Source organism: Seriola lalandi, unplaced genomic scaffold (genome assembly GCF_002814215.2).
Source record: "Seriola lalandi dorsalis isolate HSWRI2012SDOR001 ecotype SW California unplaced genomic scaffold, Sedor1 jcf7180002054907, whole genome shotgun sequence".
Lineage (NCBI taxonomy): Eukaryota > Metazoa > Chordata > Actinopteri > Carangiformes > Carangidae > Seriola > Seriola lalandi.
The window spans coordinates 1,830,613-1,850,073 of record NW_019525459.1 but is presented as its reverse complement, the minus strand read 5'-3'; the positions used below and the strand labels follow the sequence as shown (position 1 = coordinate 1,850,073).

Sequence of the window (19,461 nt, the reverse complement as noted above, 5' to 3'; positions counted from 1 at the left end):
TCACATATCACTGCACACATTAATAATCAGTCATAATGTCATAACCATTTTGTTAATATCACAAGCTATTCTTACAAGCACTGAATTTGGTGATTTTTATTCAGTTGTGCCCTACTGACTGAAAACCTGTTTCCTTTTGTTGTTTGTTGACAGGTGTCAAAGTGACATCCTCAGTTCAAGTGCCCAAACTGCTGAAGCAGGCCGGAGACAGGGTGTTGGTGCTGTATGAGAGGCCGGTTCGTCACCAGACTTCCTCTTTGGGAACCTTGGGAACTCTTCAGGAAGGGTTTGGGCAGCTTGAGGAAACAGGTTTTATTCCCCAGCCTGGTGGTTATGAGGAGGACCCAGCCCCCATAACCACCCTGTCTGACATGTCCGACAGCAAAGACATGGACTCTGAGTTTGAAGAGTTGATTGTGGACAAACCTGGCCACACTGGTGGCCCTAACAACAGTACCACAAATACCAGTGACACTAAGGAGGAATTCTTGCTCACAGTAAACCAAAGCCCCAAAAGGACTGTGGCCACCTTGGCCTCTAAGCCCCTCGGTACCATATCACCCATTCTCAACCGCAAGTTAAACCTGGTGGGTCTTCAGTCACCACTCAAGCCTCAGCCCAAAGAGTCACCAAAGCCCTCACCACATAAGACCAGTAGTGATGCAGGGGAGGGTCTGCAGCGCCCAACAATTCCTCCCCCACCTCCTCCCTCTCGCCCCCCAGTGCCACCAAGACCTCAGATAAGGTTGACATCAGCCTCCTCAGAAACCAGTCTTTTAGAAGGTGTTGACTCTGTCACAACTGCTACTGCTGCTGTTGCTCCTGTTGTGACCAACACCACCAGTGCTTCTGAAAAATCTCCAGAAAAAGCTCCTCTCTCTGGAGCCACAGAGGACAAGGCTGGCACTGAGAAGATCTGTGTCAAACAGGCTGAGGCAAAGCAGTCCACCAGACCAGCAGAGTCCACTGATGAGCTGCCAGTCCCCCCCACTGTGACCAGCAGCAGCAAGGCTGATCAAGCAAAGGACAAAGCTTCAGAAAGCTCATGCAGCACACGGGACAGTCTGGAGGACCACTCCATCTTGGAGTCCCCAGAAACCATGTTTCGTAACCAGACAGCACGCTGGCCCAAAGCCTCTATGGTGTTTGAGGTAGAGAGCAACCACAAGTACCTTAACGTGGCCTTGTGGTGCAAAGATCCCTTTAAGCTGGGTAGTTTGTTGTGCCTGGGTCATGTCAGCCTCCAGCTGGAACACGTAGCCCTGGAGTGTATGGCCACATCTTCAGCAGAGTACCAGAGCACCTTTAGGCTGGGGCCTCCAGAGCCCAGAGCTAACGTCAGCCGCACCGCATTGCGCAGCCTCAGCTCCCACAAAGGCTTCAACGAGAAACTGTGTTACGGAGACATCACTCTGAACTTCTGTTACTTGGCTGAGGGGGACTTTGAGTATCCAGGGGGGCTGGTGGAGAGGGAGCGAGAGGGGAGTCTTCATGACGAGGATCTAAAGGAGAGGGAGCGGGAGCATGTCCCCTCTGCACCACGTGATGACTTGGCCTACAGCACCATGCAGGTGGAGGTTCGTCACAACTTCCAGGACACCCAGTTCCAGAACCCCACCTGGTGTGAGTACTGCAAGAAGAAAGTTTGGACCAAGGCAGCCTCTCAGTGTATGGTCTGCGCCTACGTCTGCCACAAGAAGTGCCAGGACAAGTGCCTCTCTGAAAACCCCTTCTGTGTGGCAGCGACTGAACGTCGTGGAGCTGACCCTGAAGCCAAATCAACCATAAACCGGGCCACCACTGGCCTGACACGCCACATCATCAACACCAGCTCCCGCCTGCTTAACCTTCGCCAGGTACCCAAGACTCGGCTAGTTGAACAGGTGGCTGATGTGGTTCCTGGAGCGGTGGAGCCCTCACCCAAGCATACACCCAACACTTCTGACAATGAGAGCAGTGACACTGAGACCTACACCAGTGGTGCCAGTCCCTCCAAACAGCCTGCCAGCAGTGGTGGCAGCAGTAAACTTGTACGCAAGGAAGGTGGGTTGGACGACAGTGTGTTCATTGCTGTGAAGGAGATAGGACGCGACCTGTACCGGGGGCTGCCCACAGACGAGCGCTCCCAGAAGCTGGAGCTGATGCTGGATAAGCTGCAGCAGGAAATTGACCAGGAGCTGGAGCACAACAACGCCCTCCTGCTGGAGGAGAGGGAGGCCACAGATGCCCGGCGCAAGGCCCTCATCAGTACTGCCCTGGCCAAGTCTGGGGAGAGACTGCAGGCCCTTACCTTGCTAATGATTCACTACCGGGCGGGCATCGAGGACCTGGAGTCAGTAGAGAGCACCTCTCCTTCAGAGCAGCAAGGCTTTAAAGGAAAAGGAGAGGGTCTGGAGGAGGAGGCCCTGATAGGAACAGAGGTCTATGACAGTGACATCTGCAGCCCTGTGGAGGTGCAGCTGTTGGATGACATTACTGAGGAGCAGATCTGTGTGGAAGCTCTCCACTGAATAAGACTAGAGACAGAAGGAAGAGGATTGTTTGGACTCATGTCTCCCTGCAGAACTGTGTCCTGTTTAGATAATGGTGGGGATGGTGTTAATAGTGGGGAAGTGTGGTTCACTTCATTCTGAGGAGAAAACAAATGTTGGTTAAAGGAATCTCCTCCTGACAGATTCATGGTGAACGTGTCATTGGTGTTTTGATTTGCACAGTGTGATGCCGTTTCCATGCTTTTCCATGTGTTTCTGAGTTTTTAAAGGGAAGCTCGACAACTACATTATCACCTGCCCTCAGTAGTGCTGCACGTTTATCCTCTACTTTTGCTTTTCTGTGGCTTCAACACCTCATTGTAAGCATTGGGTTCAGTTCACCGTCCTGTCTGTAACTGCTTCACCATGAGGACTTTGGAAGATGTGCACTTTTCTTCGGTCGACTGAATCATCGAGGACAATGTTGAATATTTGCTTGTTGTGAACACTACAAAGGAAAAGCAGGTTTAGACCTCCAAGGACCTGAAGCAGTCACACATATCTTTTTTTTTTTTTTTACTGTGATATATTTGGATTTCAGAAGTGACTTTCCCTCCTCACTAAGCTCTTTGGGATTTCAGCAGCTGCATAATTATTAGTGGAACCTCGTATATAATTTGCCTCTTCCCTTTGGTCTATTTGTCTGTGTTAGTGAAGCCAAACATCTTTCAGCATTTCTTTTTTTTTTAAAGATATATATATTTCCATGTTTTGTTTTGTTTTGCCAAGTAATAACGTTCTGTTAAGAACAGCCCTAACTTAACTAACTAACTAACTAAACTAAGGCACATAACTAATCTTGGGTGAAATGTGAGAAAGGCACATAATTGTGTGTGTCTTCATGAGTTGTTTTCATGAATGAATGTATGTTCAGCCCTTTCTGTGTGACTGTATATACAGTATAACAGTTTGGCACCACCCGTCCCCACCCTCCACTTCCTGGCCTGTTACACTGCGACACCGTACATCTCTTCACTCCAGAGAGACTGTGGAGAATAACTGCCTGTGAAGAGAAAGTATCTCACTCTTGTGTATCAAAGGAAAAATGAAGAATACCTATAATCTGTTTGGTGATGTCCTTCTCTTTCTTTCTTTTCTGTCTTTATCCTGATGGTTGTTTTGCCAAGCAGTGAAGCATCACATATTTCTGGCAGAAATATAATTGAGTGTGATTGTGGATATTCAGTGAGGTTGAGTGTGATAGCTCTCTAAAACGATCAGCAGCGGTCAGCAGGTGTTGGTGTCAGTGCATCAGAATTGGGACATTCAAACAGGCGTACAGGCAGAACTCAGTAAGAGGAGATGTACCAGTGCAGGGACAACATCTGATTGAGAGATAGCTGCCAACCAGCCCTGCGTTCAAAAAACCAGATTATTAAACAACATCCAGGAAGCCTGACTGGAGTAACAGAATCTTATCAGGGGCTTCAACTGCAAGGTTTTTCCTGACAGTTACAAGGTAAACAGTAGAAATATGTTGCTCTCCACCAAGAATGTACACTGTGCCAGCGACCCGCCCTGCTGGGTCACGCTGATATTAAAGGTTGAGCCAGTTTGAAATCTTTTTTTTGCTAGAGACCATGTGTTGACCCAGCTGGCCCCTGGACCACGTTTTTCAGCAGCACAACCTGGCGCCTTTATAAACCATCTCTGAGGGCTGTTGAATGGCATTTTTGGAAAAGTAGGATCAAGTCTTGAACATTGGACAGCAGAATCTAGGCCTGTCCGGCACAGGCAGTAAGCACAGGTGCAAAACTTTTTTTTGTCTAACCACAAGAATGAGTGCAACACCATCAAGTTCCTGGAGTTCAGCCTGTGAACACATTGGATGACACATCATGAAAACTCCAACCTTTTTAGCACCGATACCTTTTTTTGTTTCCAACTACATTGTCATGGACCAGTATACTCCAACCCCTTCATGACTGAACGAAAGAATAAGTTTCATTAAGAAATAAACAAATTAACTCCACACTGTGTTTTTGTTTTTTGCCCATTTGAACGTGGTAGTTGCAGCAGTCGTAGGAACAGCACTCACAGATCAAGTGGGCAGCTGGATGATGATGGACTGCTGACCTGTTAAGAGCGTGGGATGGAGTGACGAGGAAAGATGCACCAAGTTACCTGAAACACAGCACATAACGGCTTAAAATGTTCTTTAGTCACATTGTTTCCTCGTGGCCTGATGGAGGCTGACGGAGGGAACCACCACCTTGAGGGTTTTCTTGAGATAACTTTAGATTTTCTTGGGAAAAGTACAAAAGACCAAACAGAGAATTATCTAATGGGATAAGAGCCTTGATCCCTGGTGACCTCGGGGTGGGTGTGGCCAGCTGAAGAGGAGCTCGTCAGTTTGTTTTGTTTGGTTGAACAACAGGACAAAGTCAAAAAAGAAAAGAGTGTGTGTGACAGCTTAAAAAGAAAAGGGCCAAGGACGTATAATACATTACAAACATGTCATTCATACGCTGCATAGCAAGAGCATCCACAGTCGGTGTGCTTGTTGTGTGAACATGTGAGGATCCACACAAACCCTTGTGGACTTTACGCCAGAGACGAAGTTACGTCACGTGGACCCCTTTGGACATGTGGACGTGGAAGGCATGAATTGGCTTTGATTGGAGGCAAAGGATCATTCCCTGTTCTTTTCAGTGTAATAGATCTGTTAATCATGTAGATATAAGCTTACTGGCTGCTCTTGTCAATCTCTCTCAGTCACTGAATATTCAGATATTTTGTGCAATATTTTTGTAGGAAATGAAACTGATTATCAGCATTGAATCCCGGTGTCTGTGTTTTTTCTCTTCTTTTCTCTTGAAACTGTGTGTTGTGTGTGACCATCTGTCTCTGAGCTGAGGTTCTGGAGACCAGTGACAACCTCAGAGGAGGAGCTCCCGCTGTAAACCCTCCTCTGGCCTGACAGGCTCTGCTTTCGCTGCTGCTGCTGCTGTTGTTGTTACTATGTGCTCTTCTCAGAACTCATTATCACATGCTTCTGCTGCCCCTCCCCCAGCCCTAACCTTTAAAACTGCACTCGAAATATGACTTACCCACCACAGCTTTCAGCAGGTCAAGGTGGTATTTGTTTCTTTTTCGTGTATGTGAGGGATATAGAACAGTTTTCAAGAAGGCTCATGTGATGAAGCTTTATTGTACATAACCTGAATAAACAAGCTCAAATGAATTCCCGTCTCTCTGCTTCGTGGTTTAATCAGCTCACACACACAAGAAGTTTAAAGGCACAATATGTGATGCAAATGTAAACAAGAGTCACTTCACCAGCAAACATCAAAATGGACTTGAACCTTCAGTTACATCCACACATATCATTTAACATGAGACTAACAATGGACCAACACTCAGTCTGAGCCAAAGCTTTATTTACAGGAACAAATACAAGCCTATACTTTAAACTGAAGTCAGCTGATGGGTATTTATACTCAAATTCCTCAAGTATGTACAGTATATGATAACACTGAATGTATAGTTATTTCTATGTACACTAAATTAATGCTGTGTCCAAAACAAAACAAACCAAAACTGAGAACTAATGAGCACTAAAAAACTTCAACCACTAAAGAAGAGTGAGATGCAGTTAAAAGCTTCAGAGGACGTGGGAAAGTATAACCTGAGTTCAAGGTTTTTTCTCAATTGTTTCTTTTTTTTTTAGTATCAGCACAGTTCACATTTAATAAAGCTAGCGCGATTTTTCTTAATGTCATAAAAAGATCAAAACCAACAACATGTTACAGAAAACAGTACTGCATGTAGAACATCACAGGTGTTGTTGGTGGGGGCATGAGAGTGGATGAGATGTGAGCCAGGAAGGAAGGTCATGTTGTCTTTAAGCACTCCTAATGTGGGCCTTCATATGGCAGCTCCCTGCAGCCTTTCTGAAGTCTGCCATGAGAACCGAGCAGCTAGCCTCATTTCTGATTCCCTGATCTGCACGTTCAGACCGAAAGCAGCGAGCGTGAAAGAACTGGCTCTGGATCCCCATCAAAGACGCTGCTGAAGCTTGTGGGTGCTCTGACATAGATGAAGTGGATGAAATAAACAGCTAGCAAGTTTTGTTACGACTGCTTTGCATGCTATGGTGCTAGTTAGCATACAAGCCCCTCCTATGCAGCCTACACTTCACCAGCTCATCTGAACACCTATAGTGTGAGACACCATTGTCTATGCATCGTTTTTTTTTTTTTTTACTTAAGTCCCAGTAAACGAACAGGGTCTCGTCATATAAGCAATCAACCTCTCCTCGGTTGAGCTTGGGAACAAAAGTTTGCATGGTTGTGTTCTCTAGTGCTCTGTAGAGCAGAGCACTTCAACTTCAGCTGACTGAAGTCAACTTTGACTTTTTCTGACGCCTGTACCACCAATGGGCAAACTGCTGCTCTCTGCTAAAAGCTGCCGACTCACATAGAAAACAAATGACTTCAAGTCCCTTCAAAGTTCACTCGCCTCTTTTGGTCTGAACATACAGTAACACTTGCATTCAGTCCAAGTCCATTGATTCCTATTAAGGATGTGAATCTTTGAAGGGCATCTGTGCACATCGAGGTCTGTTTCTATGTGAAGTTGAATAAAAGCGATAGTCTCTTCGGAGGTTAGCTGTATGAAGTCTGACAAACTGCTCCAGCTGATCTTCACTGTCAGAGAACAGGTTTGAAACGGGTGTGGTGAGCTCACCACACCTCTATAGCCTGCTCCTCATCTCTGCTGCAGCAGCTTGAGGCTACATTAGCCACTGCTAACATACAACATCCAACTCTGCAACCAAACGCTGGCAGTTGACTTGCATCTTGGGTAATGTAGGTGCAAGGCAACAATATGGGAGCGCAATGCTATACCTGTGGAAGACCTTTAACTACTTTCAGTGGGATATGTTGACAGTAAGAAATATATAATATAAAAATGATATTACCAGCAACATCCTTTAATGCACAGTTAGAATGAATCTAGAACAAAATGGGGACAGAGATTATCACTAACAATAGCACACTATCCTCCATCCTGAACAATACTGCACTCCCACTACTCCAGCTGTGGAAAATGTCAAAAATGTTCTCTTTACATATTTGAGTACATTACATTGTTTTTCCTCTCAGAAGTGTCCCCTTCCCAAAAAAGCAACATGACATTAAAAATGTGGTTAAGCTTTGTACCAGCGTTGCTGTAAGATCCACTGTTGTCTCGTGGAGAGGGAAAGGAGGGAAGGTACTGTATTGTGTGATCATCCGCAAAGTAATTGAAGCCCAGTGCTGAGATGGACAGGCTGATTACAGTGTGTCTGCTCCCACATTTCCCCATCATGGTAACTCATTCTGCTGTCTCCCACCATCCAGAACACACAATCAATATGAGTACTTCTCCTACCACTCTGAGAAGAATGGAGTCTTCGCTGTTGACATTTCCATGGTACCTATACGTATTTAGAGCAACACCAACAGTGTTTTAATCGCACCAAAAGGTAATGAGCTGAAAATCCATCTGTCTGTATTTTAGTTTCATTTTCATAGTCATTTTTTGGGAAAGAACTCTGTCAGAGCAAAAACACCACATTTAAGAGAAGAAGAAAAAACAAACAATCAGAAAAACAACCAGCTGATAACAAACGCGATGACATGGGCAAAAATCATCTCTACATATGACTCACAAAAGAGCTTGGTGCTTTTGCTATGATAAACTCAAGGGACATCACAGGGAAAACGGTTCATTAAGCGCTGATCAGGGAGAAACTAGTTGGTTGATTTAATCTACCACATATTTTATAATAATTAAAATATCTATCTATCTATCTATCTATCTATCTATCTATCTATCTATCTATCTATCTATCTATCTATCTATCTATCTATCTATCTATCTATCTATCTATCTATCTATCTATCTATCTATCTATCCATCCATCCGCAGGATATTAGATTAGCTTGAATGTGCATGTTGCTTTGAAAGGTGTGTGTCCTCATTTCCAAACTAATAATATAATGTAGATACTGTTTACTCTGGTACAACAGGTTCAGGCTGCTGGGACACCCTGGTACCTGAAGAAATAGGGTCTAAATAGTAATTGTAATATAAAAAAAAGAGGGGGAGGGGGAGGAACAGCAGAGAGCTGAATCCTGTCGTCATGCCTGGGCTGATTTCCTCTCACTGTGGTGACTCACTGCACTCTCATACTTTTATCAGTCTCTCTGAAAAACCAGAAACATGTTCCTGAATATTTTATATTAAGATGTATTACTATCTATAACAGAACCGTTTTATTTATAAGTTTAACAATGTTAAGTTTCTTGGCAAAAAAAAACCCTTCAGCTCCCATAAAGTTTTCCCAGTGCGGCAGCGCAGCTAATACATCTATATACAATCTCTTCTCATGGTGTTGGGCTGGTGGGAAAACCAGAAAGTAAATGAGATTGGATGAATTTTATAAAAATCTACCATCATTATCTTGACATATAGAGTAGAGCACTCGACATAGCACCGAGGAAAGTTAGCTGGTTTTTCCTAAATTCTGGTTTCACGTAAACCGAGTAAAATAACATTAAGTATCTGTATGGAAACAGTTTTTAGTTGATGTTTGATTTTATCAGCTGTTTTGTTTCACCAGTGTTCAACATTTTTCATCTTCCTGCCATTAGCAGATCCTCATTACGTCCCCCAAAGAGCTTCTGTTTCCACCCGTGCCGGTTTGTTTTACTGGGAAGAACTCATTACATTTTGGTGCAAAGGGGTTTAGTTTTTTGTTTTTTCAATCCCTTTCCTTAACATAGTGAGATCAGACAATTTACTGCATTTCCAAAAGTTTCTCAGGAGATAATGTTTGAATCTTAATGTGAAAAATCAGATGCAGATCCAGGTAATAATCTGGATCTCACAGACGTGTCTGGGTGGAGATCTGTGCTCTGAGTATCATTCAAGTTTATATAATACTTTAAAAAAAGATGTTGATTTACATATTGTCTTTTTACATACTTAGTACTACATACTAATTGTCAGTGGTCTTAGTTAGAGATGTCAAACACACACTGTAGAATACAATTTGATTATCGTACACAATGTCTATGAAAAAACTCTTATTACTCCAGTGTGACATTTCAAAAGTACCAACAATTAAATAAATAATAAAAAAGGATTAAAGTAGTGATATTGATGGAGAGGCTGTTCCACTCCACCAAGACACAGTTTTAGTGGTAAAAATAGATACATTTTATGTTTTAATATATTTCCCCATGCTTTCAGTCTTTATGCTAAGCTAAGCTAAAATAAGCTAAGCTAAGCTAAGCAGCTGCTGGCTCCAGCTACATATTTTACCATACAGATAAGAGACTGGTATCAATCTTCTCTTCTAACTCTCTCTTTAATGCATACTGCTGAAACCCAGTGTGAATGGACTGTAAATTTGCAGCATAGACTGTGTACAGGAATACTCCACTACACCACACTTCACATGTGGCAGCAGCAGTAATGATGGCTCGGGGCACAAACACACAGTAAGTGGCAAGGTCACCAGGGAACGGCGACACCTCCCCCCCGTCAGTGGCCGGTGGGTACACCCATCGAGGTGTCAATTAAAATGCTGTTTACAAAGTGTGGTGCATCTGATGAGTGTTGTAAAATAATAACTTGAAGATTCAATTTATCCACACACACATGCTTTGTTACGATGCCACAGTTTTGGCCTGTACACTACCCTCCTGTCTCCCTGTGTCTGCACAATACCAACACGCTGGATCTGGATCACCTTCATAGAAAATACTGCAACATCATAATTAACACCTGGGCTTTTTTTCTGACGTGAAAATAAAAAAAAAGGTTAATTATTAACAGCTATCTATATATGTTCGCATTTTTTTGTCAGATACAGTCTGTAAGTGTTGGGGATGAAGTGGGAGACGTTTCTATGGATGTTCTGACAAACTTCAGCTGCTGCCATCTGTGACTGAGCCAATTTTATAAAAATGTTTAACACTGAATCACACAGGGCATTAAAATATGTGCAGTGACATGATTACAGTGACTGATGAAGGTATGGCCACTAGTTTTAATCCACAGACAACAGTGGTTCTGTCAAAGCGCGGTCGGAACATCATTTAAGACCACATCTGTTTGAAGCAAAATCTGTTAATTATAAGAACAACAGTATAACTTTGGCACAAATTCACTTCATTGACTAACAACAAACCATCCTAACAAAGTTGACTTTAGGGGGATGGAAATCTGGATACACACTGAGACACAGTCTACAGAGAGCTGTGACTGGGACTGCAGTTTAGGAAGTGTTACAGCATATTTTGATATCAAGGCCAAAATACATACATAAGTAGGAGTGAGAATCCTGCAGCAAAGATGGAGTTATTGTGAAAGATTGCACAAAGTCAACATTTAGAAGTGATTTAATAAGAGTCATGTCATACTCACCACTATGTTGCTCTCACTTTGTCTTTGTCAGGAATAGTTTTCATTCACCAATTCATTCTAGTCTTTCCACTTCCTCCACACAGACATTCAGCTGTTGTCAATGAAACTTGACACTTCACATTGTTTGTGTTACAATAAAGTGTATAAAGGGAAAGTGAAAGATCAGCAGGAAGGGCTGAGTCAGTCCCCATAGACTCCCATGTTAAAATGTCCAACTTAAAAGCAGAAATAAACATGTTTACAGCCTGGTACAAAAACAGCTTTGGTTTCTAGAGCAAATTTTTCTCCTCCATGACAACTGTTTATATAACTCACCTGTTTACATTTTATTAACCTCCTAGGACCTGGCGTCCACATATGTGGACCTCACATTTTGGGTTCTCTAGACCACAATACTAACTTTTTCTCAACAAGGGCCTGGTGACCACATATGAGGATATTATACTGCCACTCAGTAATCAAAATTTAAAACTAATGTCCTCATATGTGGACATCATTTTTCTCAGGTCCCACAGCCTAAATAGCAAAGAGAAATTAAAAATGCACGCCATGCAAGAGTTCGGGTCTTAGGAGGTTAAGGCTCAAAGCTATTAGGAATTGAGGGCGTGGCCTCTTTGACAGGTGGGTGAGCATATGCCTTCCACACTGAAGTCACCTAAGTCTCGGCTCCACACACGCACCTCCTCTTTGACCATTTTTGGATTAGCTGGGAGATTTAGGGGCGGAGCCAGGCACTACCAAGATGGTGACAGTGGAGCAGCTCACTCTGAGCCTCTAAACCACTCTTCAGAAATGTGGGTGTGGGTGATGTCACAGAGGCTACGTCCATCTCTATTTACAGTCTATGGATAAACCTGAAAGCAGCAGACTGGTGAGTATGACAGGACTCTGGTGTTGTACTGATGAACTTCCTGCTGTGGATATAGATTTGTGGTGTTGATATAATGAATATGTTGGTGCATTTTGCAGCTTAGAATTATCTTTCTCTCTGAAGTTGCCAAAATGCAAAAATGTGGGTTCTATTCTATTTAAGAGGAGATCACATATTTATATCTCTATATTCTCTTTTTAGAATATATTTCTCCTCTGTTTTTGATGTCCCAACACAGCTGAGCAAGAACAGCTGGGTTTTGAAGAGGCCTGAGTAAACACATCTGGATCTGTATCAATGACCGGGCCAACACATCTCCATGGATTTTACACAAACAACAGTTTCCTGACAAACCACACAATAACCCAACACACTACCAATGTGCACACCAAACTATTGTTGCTCAGCACCCTCCTACTGTCTACAAAGTGCTTTATGACATGTTTCTCTATTGAATAAGGCTGTTGGCTAAAAAAATATCTCTCACACAATGCGCTTGCCACTACAGATCAAGAACAACTTTGGTTTGCTCCAGTAAACTGCTAAGAAGACACTGAACAGTGAAGACTGAACGCAGAACATTCACATGGAAAAATCTTGGCTGCTGTTGTTTCATTGCTATTTTTTTTCTTCTGTGTTCCCATTTTTTGTACAATAAAATAGATCCTCTGAAGGATTAACCTGCATCGCTGATGGACTGTTAATCATAGTCGTCATATTCTGGATCCATGTTTTCACCCTGATAACATGTCCCTTGTGTGGAGTAGGACATCGTCTTCATTGAGCAGTTGGAGTCCATCAAAATGGCCTGAAAAGACAGATGATGGAGAGTGTTGATTCTGCCACAACATGTGTCAAAGTTCATTCAGTAAAAACTAGAACTGCTTCTTTTAATGTCAATTTTTGGGGTTTTTGTGCTCCGTTATCAAGATAATGTTATAATCCTCTTCTGGCCAGGTCAAGGATGAGTTCATGTCAAGTTGAAATAATTTATTAAATGCTGTCATGTCGTCCAGCACTTGTGTGTAAGATTAGAAAAAAACTCCTGACTTTAGTGGTAAAAACACATTAAAATCAATATTTCACAAGTGACTTGTTAGGTTGTGATTTCACACTTGAATCAAATTTTCACATTTGTTTTCACATGTGAATTACGTAATTCCCATGTGGAGGTTTCCATTCACATGTGATGTTGTGATTTCACATGTGAACCTAAATTTCACATTTGTTTTTCCGTTATATACATTCAAATGTGTTAACAACAACAAGTTTTTCATTTTACATGTGATTATAAACGTTGCGAGTGAAAATGATAGTGACACATGAAGTGAAACATTTCACATGTTAACCTAAGTTTCACATGTGGAAACCACACGTGTATCTCAAAATTCACATAGTTGAGGTTTTTAGCTCTATATGTGAATACCAATTTCATATGAGAAAAAGATAATGTCACAAAAGTAGTGAAACAGCCCATGTTATGTTGTGATTTCACATGTAAATCTAAGTTTAATGTTAGGTATGGGTGTCACATGGGGCTTCACACATTACACCACAAAAATGTCCCAAAACCACATTTCCCTTGTGTTCCACACATTTCACATGTGTTTTTAACATGTTTTCACATGTGCAGAAAACACATGTACATGTGAGATTACATGTTTACACACGTGATTTTGCACATGAGTAATTCATGTGTTTTTTCTGTAAGAGAAAAGAGAGCAGACAACAGTTCACGTGTTAAGTTAAAGCTAAAAGAAAAACTCAGCTCTGTTATCGTGTATTAGATGCAGACAGAGGAACGATTAAGCTCCTTCCTTAGAAAAGTGAATCAGTCATTAGCCTTTGTTACGAGACTGTTTAGACAAAATACACATAGAAGCTTTTTTTTTGCATTGCCAACAGTATATCATCATCCATGTGACACACAGAGGGAAGCTATTCACTCAGGCTGCGTCCACACTGACATGTTTTCACTTTAAATCAAAACCATCTCTGTCCAGACGAAATAATGTCCATCCAGACTAACACTCCTGAAAACATATATCACATGACCATTCACATACACTGAGCATGTGCGAGCCGGTGTTAACAGGAAGCAGATTGTCTTCTCTGCAGTTGGATAGTTGTAGAAAGTACTCAAAACGAGGAACAGCAAAGACAGTTGTTGCATAAAATACAGAATGTAACTGAACAACAGCTGCTAGCAAAAACAACAAGGTCAGTAACCCTTGTAATTCATTATCATGTTGTATTCACCACTGGTAGTCCAGGCTGATGAGAGCCAATCAGGAGAGACTAGGGTGTCTGCTCGTCCACACTACAATACAACCCCAGAGTTTTCAAAATAAGACGGGTCCAGCAGAGTTTCTGAAAGTCTCTGTTTTTAGGGGCTAAAGACTCCAGAGTCGTGTGGACGTCAGGAGTAGACATAGCAAAAGAGATTTTAAAACTAAAACATGGCAGTGTGGATGGAGCCTGAAAGTGTGACCAAGACTCACAGAACTTCAGCTCAGTTTTAACCTCAGTGTTCACAGTGAAATGCTGATACTTAGCTTCTATCTCCTCTTGCCAACTGTCTCTTCATTGTGTGATTGAAGTTAAGAAATAATGACATCATGATTTTCTCATGTTGGTACTTTTTGTGCAGCATGGATGTGGGAGTGTTTACACAGTGTGATGGGAGTATGAAATACTTCTGGTTTCCCAGCACAGTCTCTGTTTAGCTTTTACATGGGTGTGGATTTACCCACATCCACTTATGTCAGAGCAACATCTCTGGGAGATGAAAATCATATTATTTGTCTGTGCCTTTCTGTAGGATTTTGTTTGACTGGGTTTAAGTGTGTTTTGAAACTTACAATTTTCTCTTCTTGACCGGGTGGATTCCTGAGAAAGAGGCAAAGTGGAGCAAAGAAAATATCCACTACTCCAATGATGGTCATGAGCCAGGGGAAGCCGATACTCTCAGCTATGGATCCTCCTATAGACGGACCTGCACCATCAGACGACACATCACACACCGGGTTAGTCAGATGAGTTTGTATTGTAGCTTAGTAATAACAAGATGACGTGTTGGTAACAACCGAGGTAGTAACATGGTAATATTTTGAAATGTCATTAGGTAATTGTGTTTGGGGTAATATAGAGGTGGGGTAATATTTGGGTAAAAAAAGGGTAATAATAAGGTAATTAACAGGAAATCACTGATATCATTCACTGAAAATAAATGTAATTCCATCTCCCTCCCCATTCCACATATTCCAAATCAATTTCTATTTCAAACTGTTATATCTTACATTGAAACACACTGTTTAATTAACACCAGTCTGTGCTGGAGGAGGCAGCACCTGTTTGTAGTTGATGATTCATACACTACTTTAACCTTGACACCAAGCACCAGAGTTTTTAGCTGGAAACATACAGTCATTTCTCCATAGTAACCATCAATCAGCATTGTTAAAAACACTGTACATTATGATAATCTAAATGTCACAGACAAACAAACAACAGCTGGAAACAGATATAGTACTTTAGACCATATTTCAAATTATAAGAGCTGAAAGCTCTTATATAAAACATAAATATTTTTTTATGTTTTCTCCTGATAATATCTTGTTAAATAAAGGGATAATAATCTCATTATCTCGGGATAACAAGCTTCGTTATCCCGAGATGATGGGATAATAACCTGGTTATCTTGGGATACAAAAAATCGTTCTCTCTTGATAATATCTTATTATCTCGGGATAACGAGCTTTGTTATCTAGAGATAAAAAACATTTGTGAGTATGGCCTTTCTCGGCATCTGTAACTATGACAACACAAGTTAATTTGGACAAACATGATGAGCCAAAGATTCAGATCAGATTCACTTCAGAGGCGTCATATCCTGTAGTTTAATAGTCTGTAGTTTTGTTAATGCTTGTATGTGTGCTCCCTGCTTACCTAAAGCAAAGCCCATACAGAAGGCCACATCAGCAATGGCATACACACTTCCATACACAGACACATGCCGCAGGTCCACCAGGTAACCCATTATAGGCATCATGGAGGAGTCCACCATGCCTGCAACACATCACAGACATCACAGGTCTTACACATACAAACACACTGTACTGCAGGTGCTGTGTGTTGAGCTTAGTGTTCAGTGTTGCAGACGTACCGATGGCGAAGCCGACACCAAAGTTTGGAAGAATCAGACCGTAGATGTCTCCAGCAAATGGAACCTGGAACACACAGGCACATTTCATCTTTGTATGAGGGAGTGTAAACATCAGACTTCACATGAGCAGAGGAGCCGGCTGCTGTGAGAGTCAGAGTCACTGTAAAGTCAGAATGAGATTTGTTGAGTAATGAACACACTCCCTGTTCAAGCCCAGAAGGACAATCTGATGATTTAAACACCCAACAACACTGACCCTAACCATCTCAGAGCACAACCTTTAAAATCCACATTCAGTGGATCTTACTCTTGTAAGTCTTTAGTGACCCATCGATGCTCATCAAATATTCCAGAGGTTGTCTCCCTCATACTTACACATATTACACTGATCCCAACCACCACCATTCCAATCAGAGCACAAAGCCATCTGTAAGAGACAAGATGTGATCAGTGTCATCTCATTATAAATATATTTTACTCCAGTCAGCAACAATAATCTCTGCATAAAGGTGAAGCAGGATGTGAGTTTGTTTAACATGAGTATAAACATAATAGAACAGTATATATAGTATTTTCAGAAAGTTTTAATTGTAATGGATAAAATTGATATTTTATCCCATCAATCTACATTATATTATCTATAATCTATAATAATAATACAACTTCAGTCTGCTTGAGTCTTTACAAGCTCTGAACCTGGATCTGCTCAGTTTATCTCAGTCTTCCTTGCAGATGTGTGTGTATGCGTGTGTGTGTGTATATATATATATGGTGGGAGTCAGGACCGTGTGTAGAACAGTACAGAATAATTGATTTCTGGTAAATAGCGTAATATTCACAGTCACTAATAGACTGACAGAGGTCCAGGACTTTTTCCAGATGTTGTAGAGCATGAAAAGATCCAAACTGAACACTGTAAGTAAACGAATTGATTACTGGAAGATAATTATTTAAACAGCATTTGTAAAGGAATGATTCTGTCCCGAGCTTTCTGATCCATACAAGAGGTCGATCACTGTAACTGTGATCACTATAAGAAGTTTCCACTATGGTTCATGTAGCTGTTCGCAAAGGGTTTAACCTGTGCCACTGAACAATAACATCATGTCACATCAAATGTTTTTTGAATGCAGTGCTATCGGATCAGTGCTTGGTATCAGTCGATACACAGCTTCAGGTTCAGGTATCAGAAAAATGACATTGTACATATAGTAAAAGTGAGACTATAACAGTTTGTGATGGTGAAGTTATGAAACTGAAAGTCCTGTTTTAACTTTAAAGAGTTTTATGGTGGTACTAAAACAGATTTGGTTAATGGCAACACTGAACGAAGAAGCCAAATAAGCATTATAAGAGCAGACACATACACACAGAAATTATAGATGCTCTGTATCATCAAGGTTTCAATAAAGGCAGCCTCACAAACACGGGAAACTCATTTAGAGGAACGGAAACAGATGCTACATCCACAGAGGGAAAGAGAGAGAGAGAGAAGGTAGATAAGGATAATTTCCCTCCCTACCTCCCCATCTTGTGTGCCAATGTGCCGAAGATGTTGGTTCCAATAAGATAGGAGATGGACGCTGGTAAGAAAGCGACGCCTGGACCGAAGACAGACACACACACACACACACACACACACACACACACAATGAAGAGAGAATGAAGGTGTGGGCAAGAAAAGCAGATCTCTATCAGAGCCTCATTACTGAGCTGCTGTACATCTCCCATTGTCTGTAATGAAGACTTATGCTTTGCACCTGCCATTATATGACACCCTAATATCCTGTTCCCCCTCATCCTTTTTTATCTGACCAAGACTTCATATACAGCATCCTGGAGGAACAAACTAATAACAGCAGAGAGCTGAGGAAGCCTCTGTTAGAAAAGACCTGGCAGGACGGAGGAGTGACACTCCTGCACAAAGTCAAGTCAAGTAAGAAATGTATATGAGACGAGAGGAAATGTGATTAATGATATTATTTTGTGAATTAAATGTTTTTATTTAGTAATAACCACAGAAGTGTTTTGACAGAGAGGGTTTTCAAATCTGTTCAAGGTGCAAGCGCCTGGCTTTTAAAGGGAAAAGGAGATGACACTGTGACTGGTTTATTAGATGTCACGCCCCAAAACACTCCCATGAATAATTAAGAGATTTAGTAGAACCCTTCTGAACAATGCGCCTGGAGCAGAGACTGTTTTTTTAGTTCGTTAAAATAGTTCCTGAAATAGCAGAATTGTTATGGACACGCCCTACAAACACTCTAGACCATGCGCTTTGGATTGTTAAAATAGAGCCCTTAGTGTTTTCTGTCTGTATTATGAGGTACGTGTGTGTGCACTTTTATAATGACTACTAAATTCTGAGCATCTTGCCTTATCAAAAATATCTTTGTCTACTGACCTCACTTTTGATGGCCAAGAACAGTTTAAGGACCTGACTGTAAACCCTTCGTGGAGGAGCCTTAATACTCTGCCTTTTAAATGTCATATAACAGCTGAGAAGTATGGGCTGTCACATAGGTGGGGGTGGGGGGGCCTCCGTTGACCCTCCTATTGGAGGAGTCCTGAGCCCTGGGTTTTTTTTTTTGAGGATAACTGAGTTGATTTGATTGTCCATGATTTGGATTTTTCACATCTTCTAAAGTGGCTTAAACACAACCTGTTGTCAGGGCAACAAGGATTTATGCAGAGTACATGACATTTAGGAAGGATGGTAGAGATTGCAAGTGTTCACACCACAGGACAGCAATGAGCGGTAGCTATCAATGGCAGGTCCCCACTGGTTTCATACTCTACACATGGCTGGTATGTGACCTCTCCTTTGCTACTAAGTGTGTTACCGCCCTGAAGTAACGCATAGCAGCGTTGAGGAACACTGAGATGACACCAAATAATTATGCAAAGGTTAATAAAATAACATGACAGCGCACTGACCACGGCAGAGCTTAAATGACCGATGACAAGACATTAGATTTTAATTAGACTTTATACATTTCATCATTTATCTTAGCATTAGAAATGTTAATGGTTATTAATGAGTTTTGTGAGATGAACTATTTTAATCAATCATCCCATAACCAATAGATGTAACTGTCAGTTGTCCACAGACGTTTTACAATGCATGAAAAGCAGTTCACTAAATCCCTGCAGCACATGAAGGCAGCAGGACTACAGGTGTTTTCAATAACCAATTACATTTCACCACAATCTCAACCAGCCAATCACGTTGTCCCTGTTAAACTTTAAATCTGTTCTCCCCTCTCCTGCTGTCAGCTGTTATTACAGTCCTCCACACCATCCCCCTCCAGTCTTCACATCCAGCACCAGGTCCAGCTCATCAGAGTCCACATCACATCAGCTCCATATCCAGATCTCCAGCATCTCTTTTTGCCACCACTACCAAAGTCTAGACCCTGGGGGGCTGTGCTCTTCTTCATCCTCTCATGCTCAACTAGACTGGACGCTACAGT

At 41.8% G+C, this 19,461-nt stretch overlaps 2 protein-coding genes across 2 annotated transcripts in view; one reads left to right on the top strand and one right to left on the bottom strand.

Moving 5' to 3' along the window:
* The window catches only part of pdzd8 (PDZ domain containing 8), a 49,274-nt gene extending 43,559 nt beyond the window's left edge, over positions 1–5,715 (top strand). Inside the window, exon 5 of the mRNA XM_023430571.2 lies at positions 154–5,715. Within this exon, the coding sequence (XP_023286339.1) occupies positions 154–2,510 (2,357 nt within the window). The 3' untranslated portion in view covers positions 2,511–5,715. The remainder of the gene's footprint in view (positions 1–153) is intronic.
* slc18a2 (solute carrier family 18 member 2) overlaps positions 5,664–19,461 on the bottom strand; it is a 41,948-nt gene continuing 28,150 nt past the window's right edge. Inside the window, exons 11-16 of the mRNA XM_023430555.2 lie at positions 17,511–17,589; positions 16,364–16,415; positions 15,989–16,052; positions 15,772–15,891; positions 14,685–14,818; positions 5,664–12,631 (exon numbers count right to left, since the gene is read on the bottom strand). Of these exons, the coding sequence (XP_023286323.1) occupies positions 12,524–12,631; positions 14,685–14,818; positions 15,772–15,891; positions 15,989–16,052; positions 16,364–16,415; positions 17,511–17,589 (557 nt within the window). The 3' untranslated portion in view covers positions 5,664–12,523. The remainder of the gene's footprint in view (positions 12,632–14,684; positions 14,819–15,771; positions 15,892–15,988; positions 16,053–16,363; positions 16,416–17,510; positions 17,590–19,461) is intronic.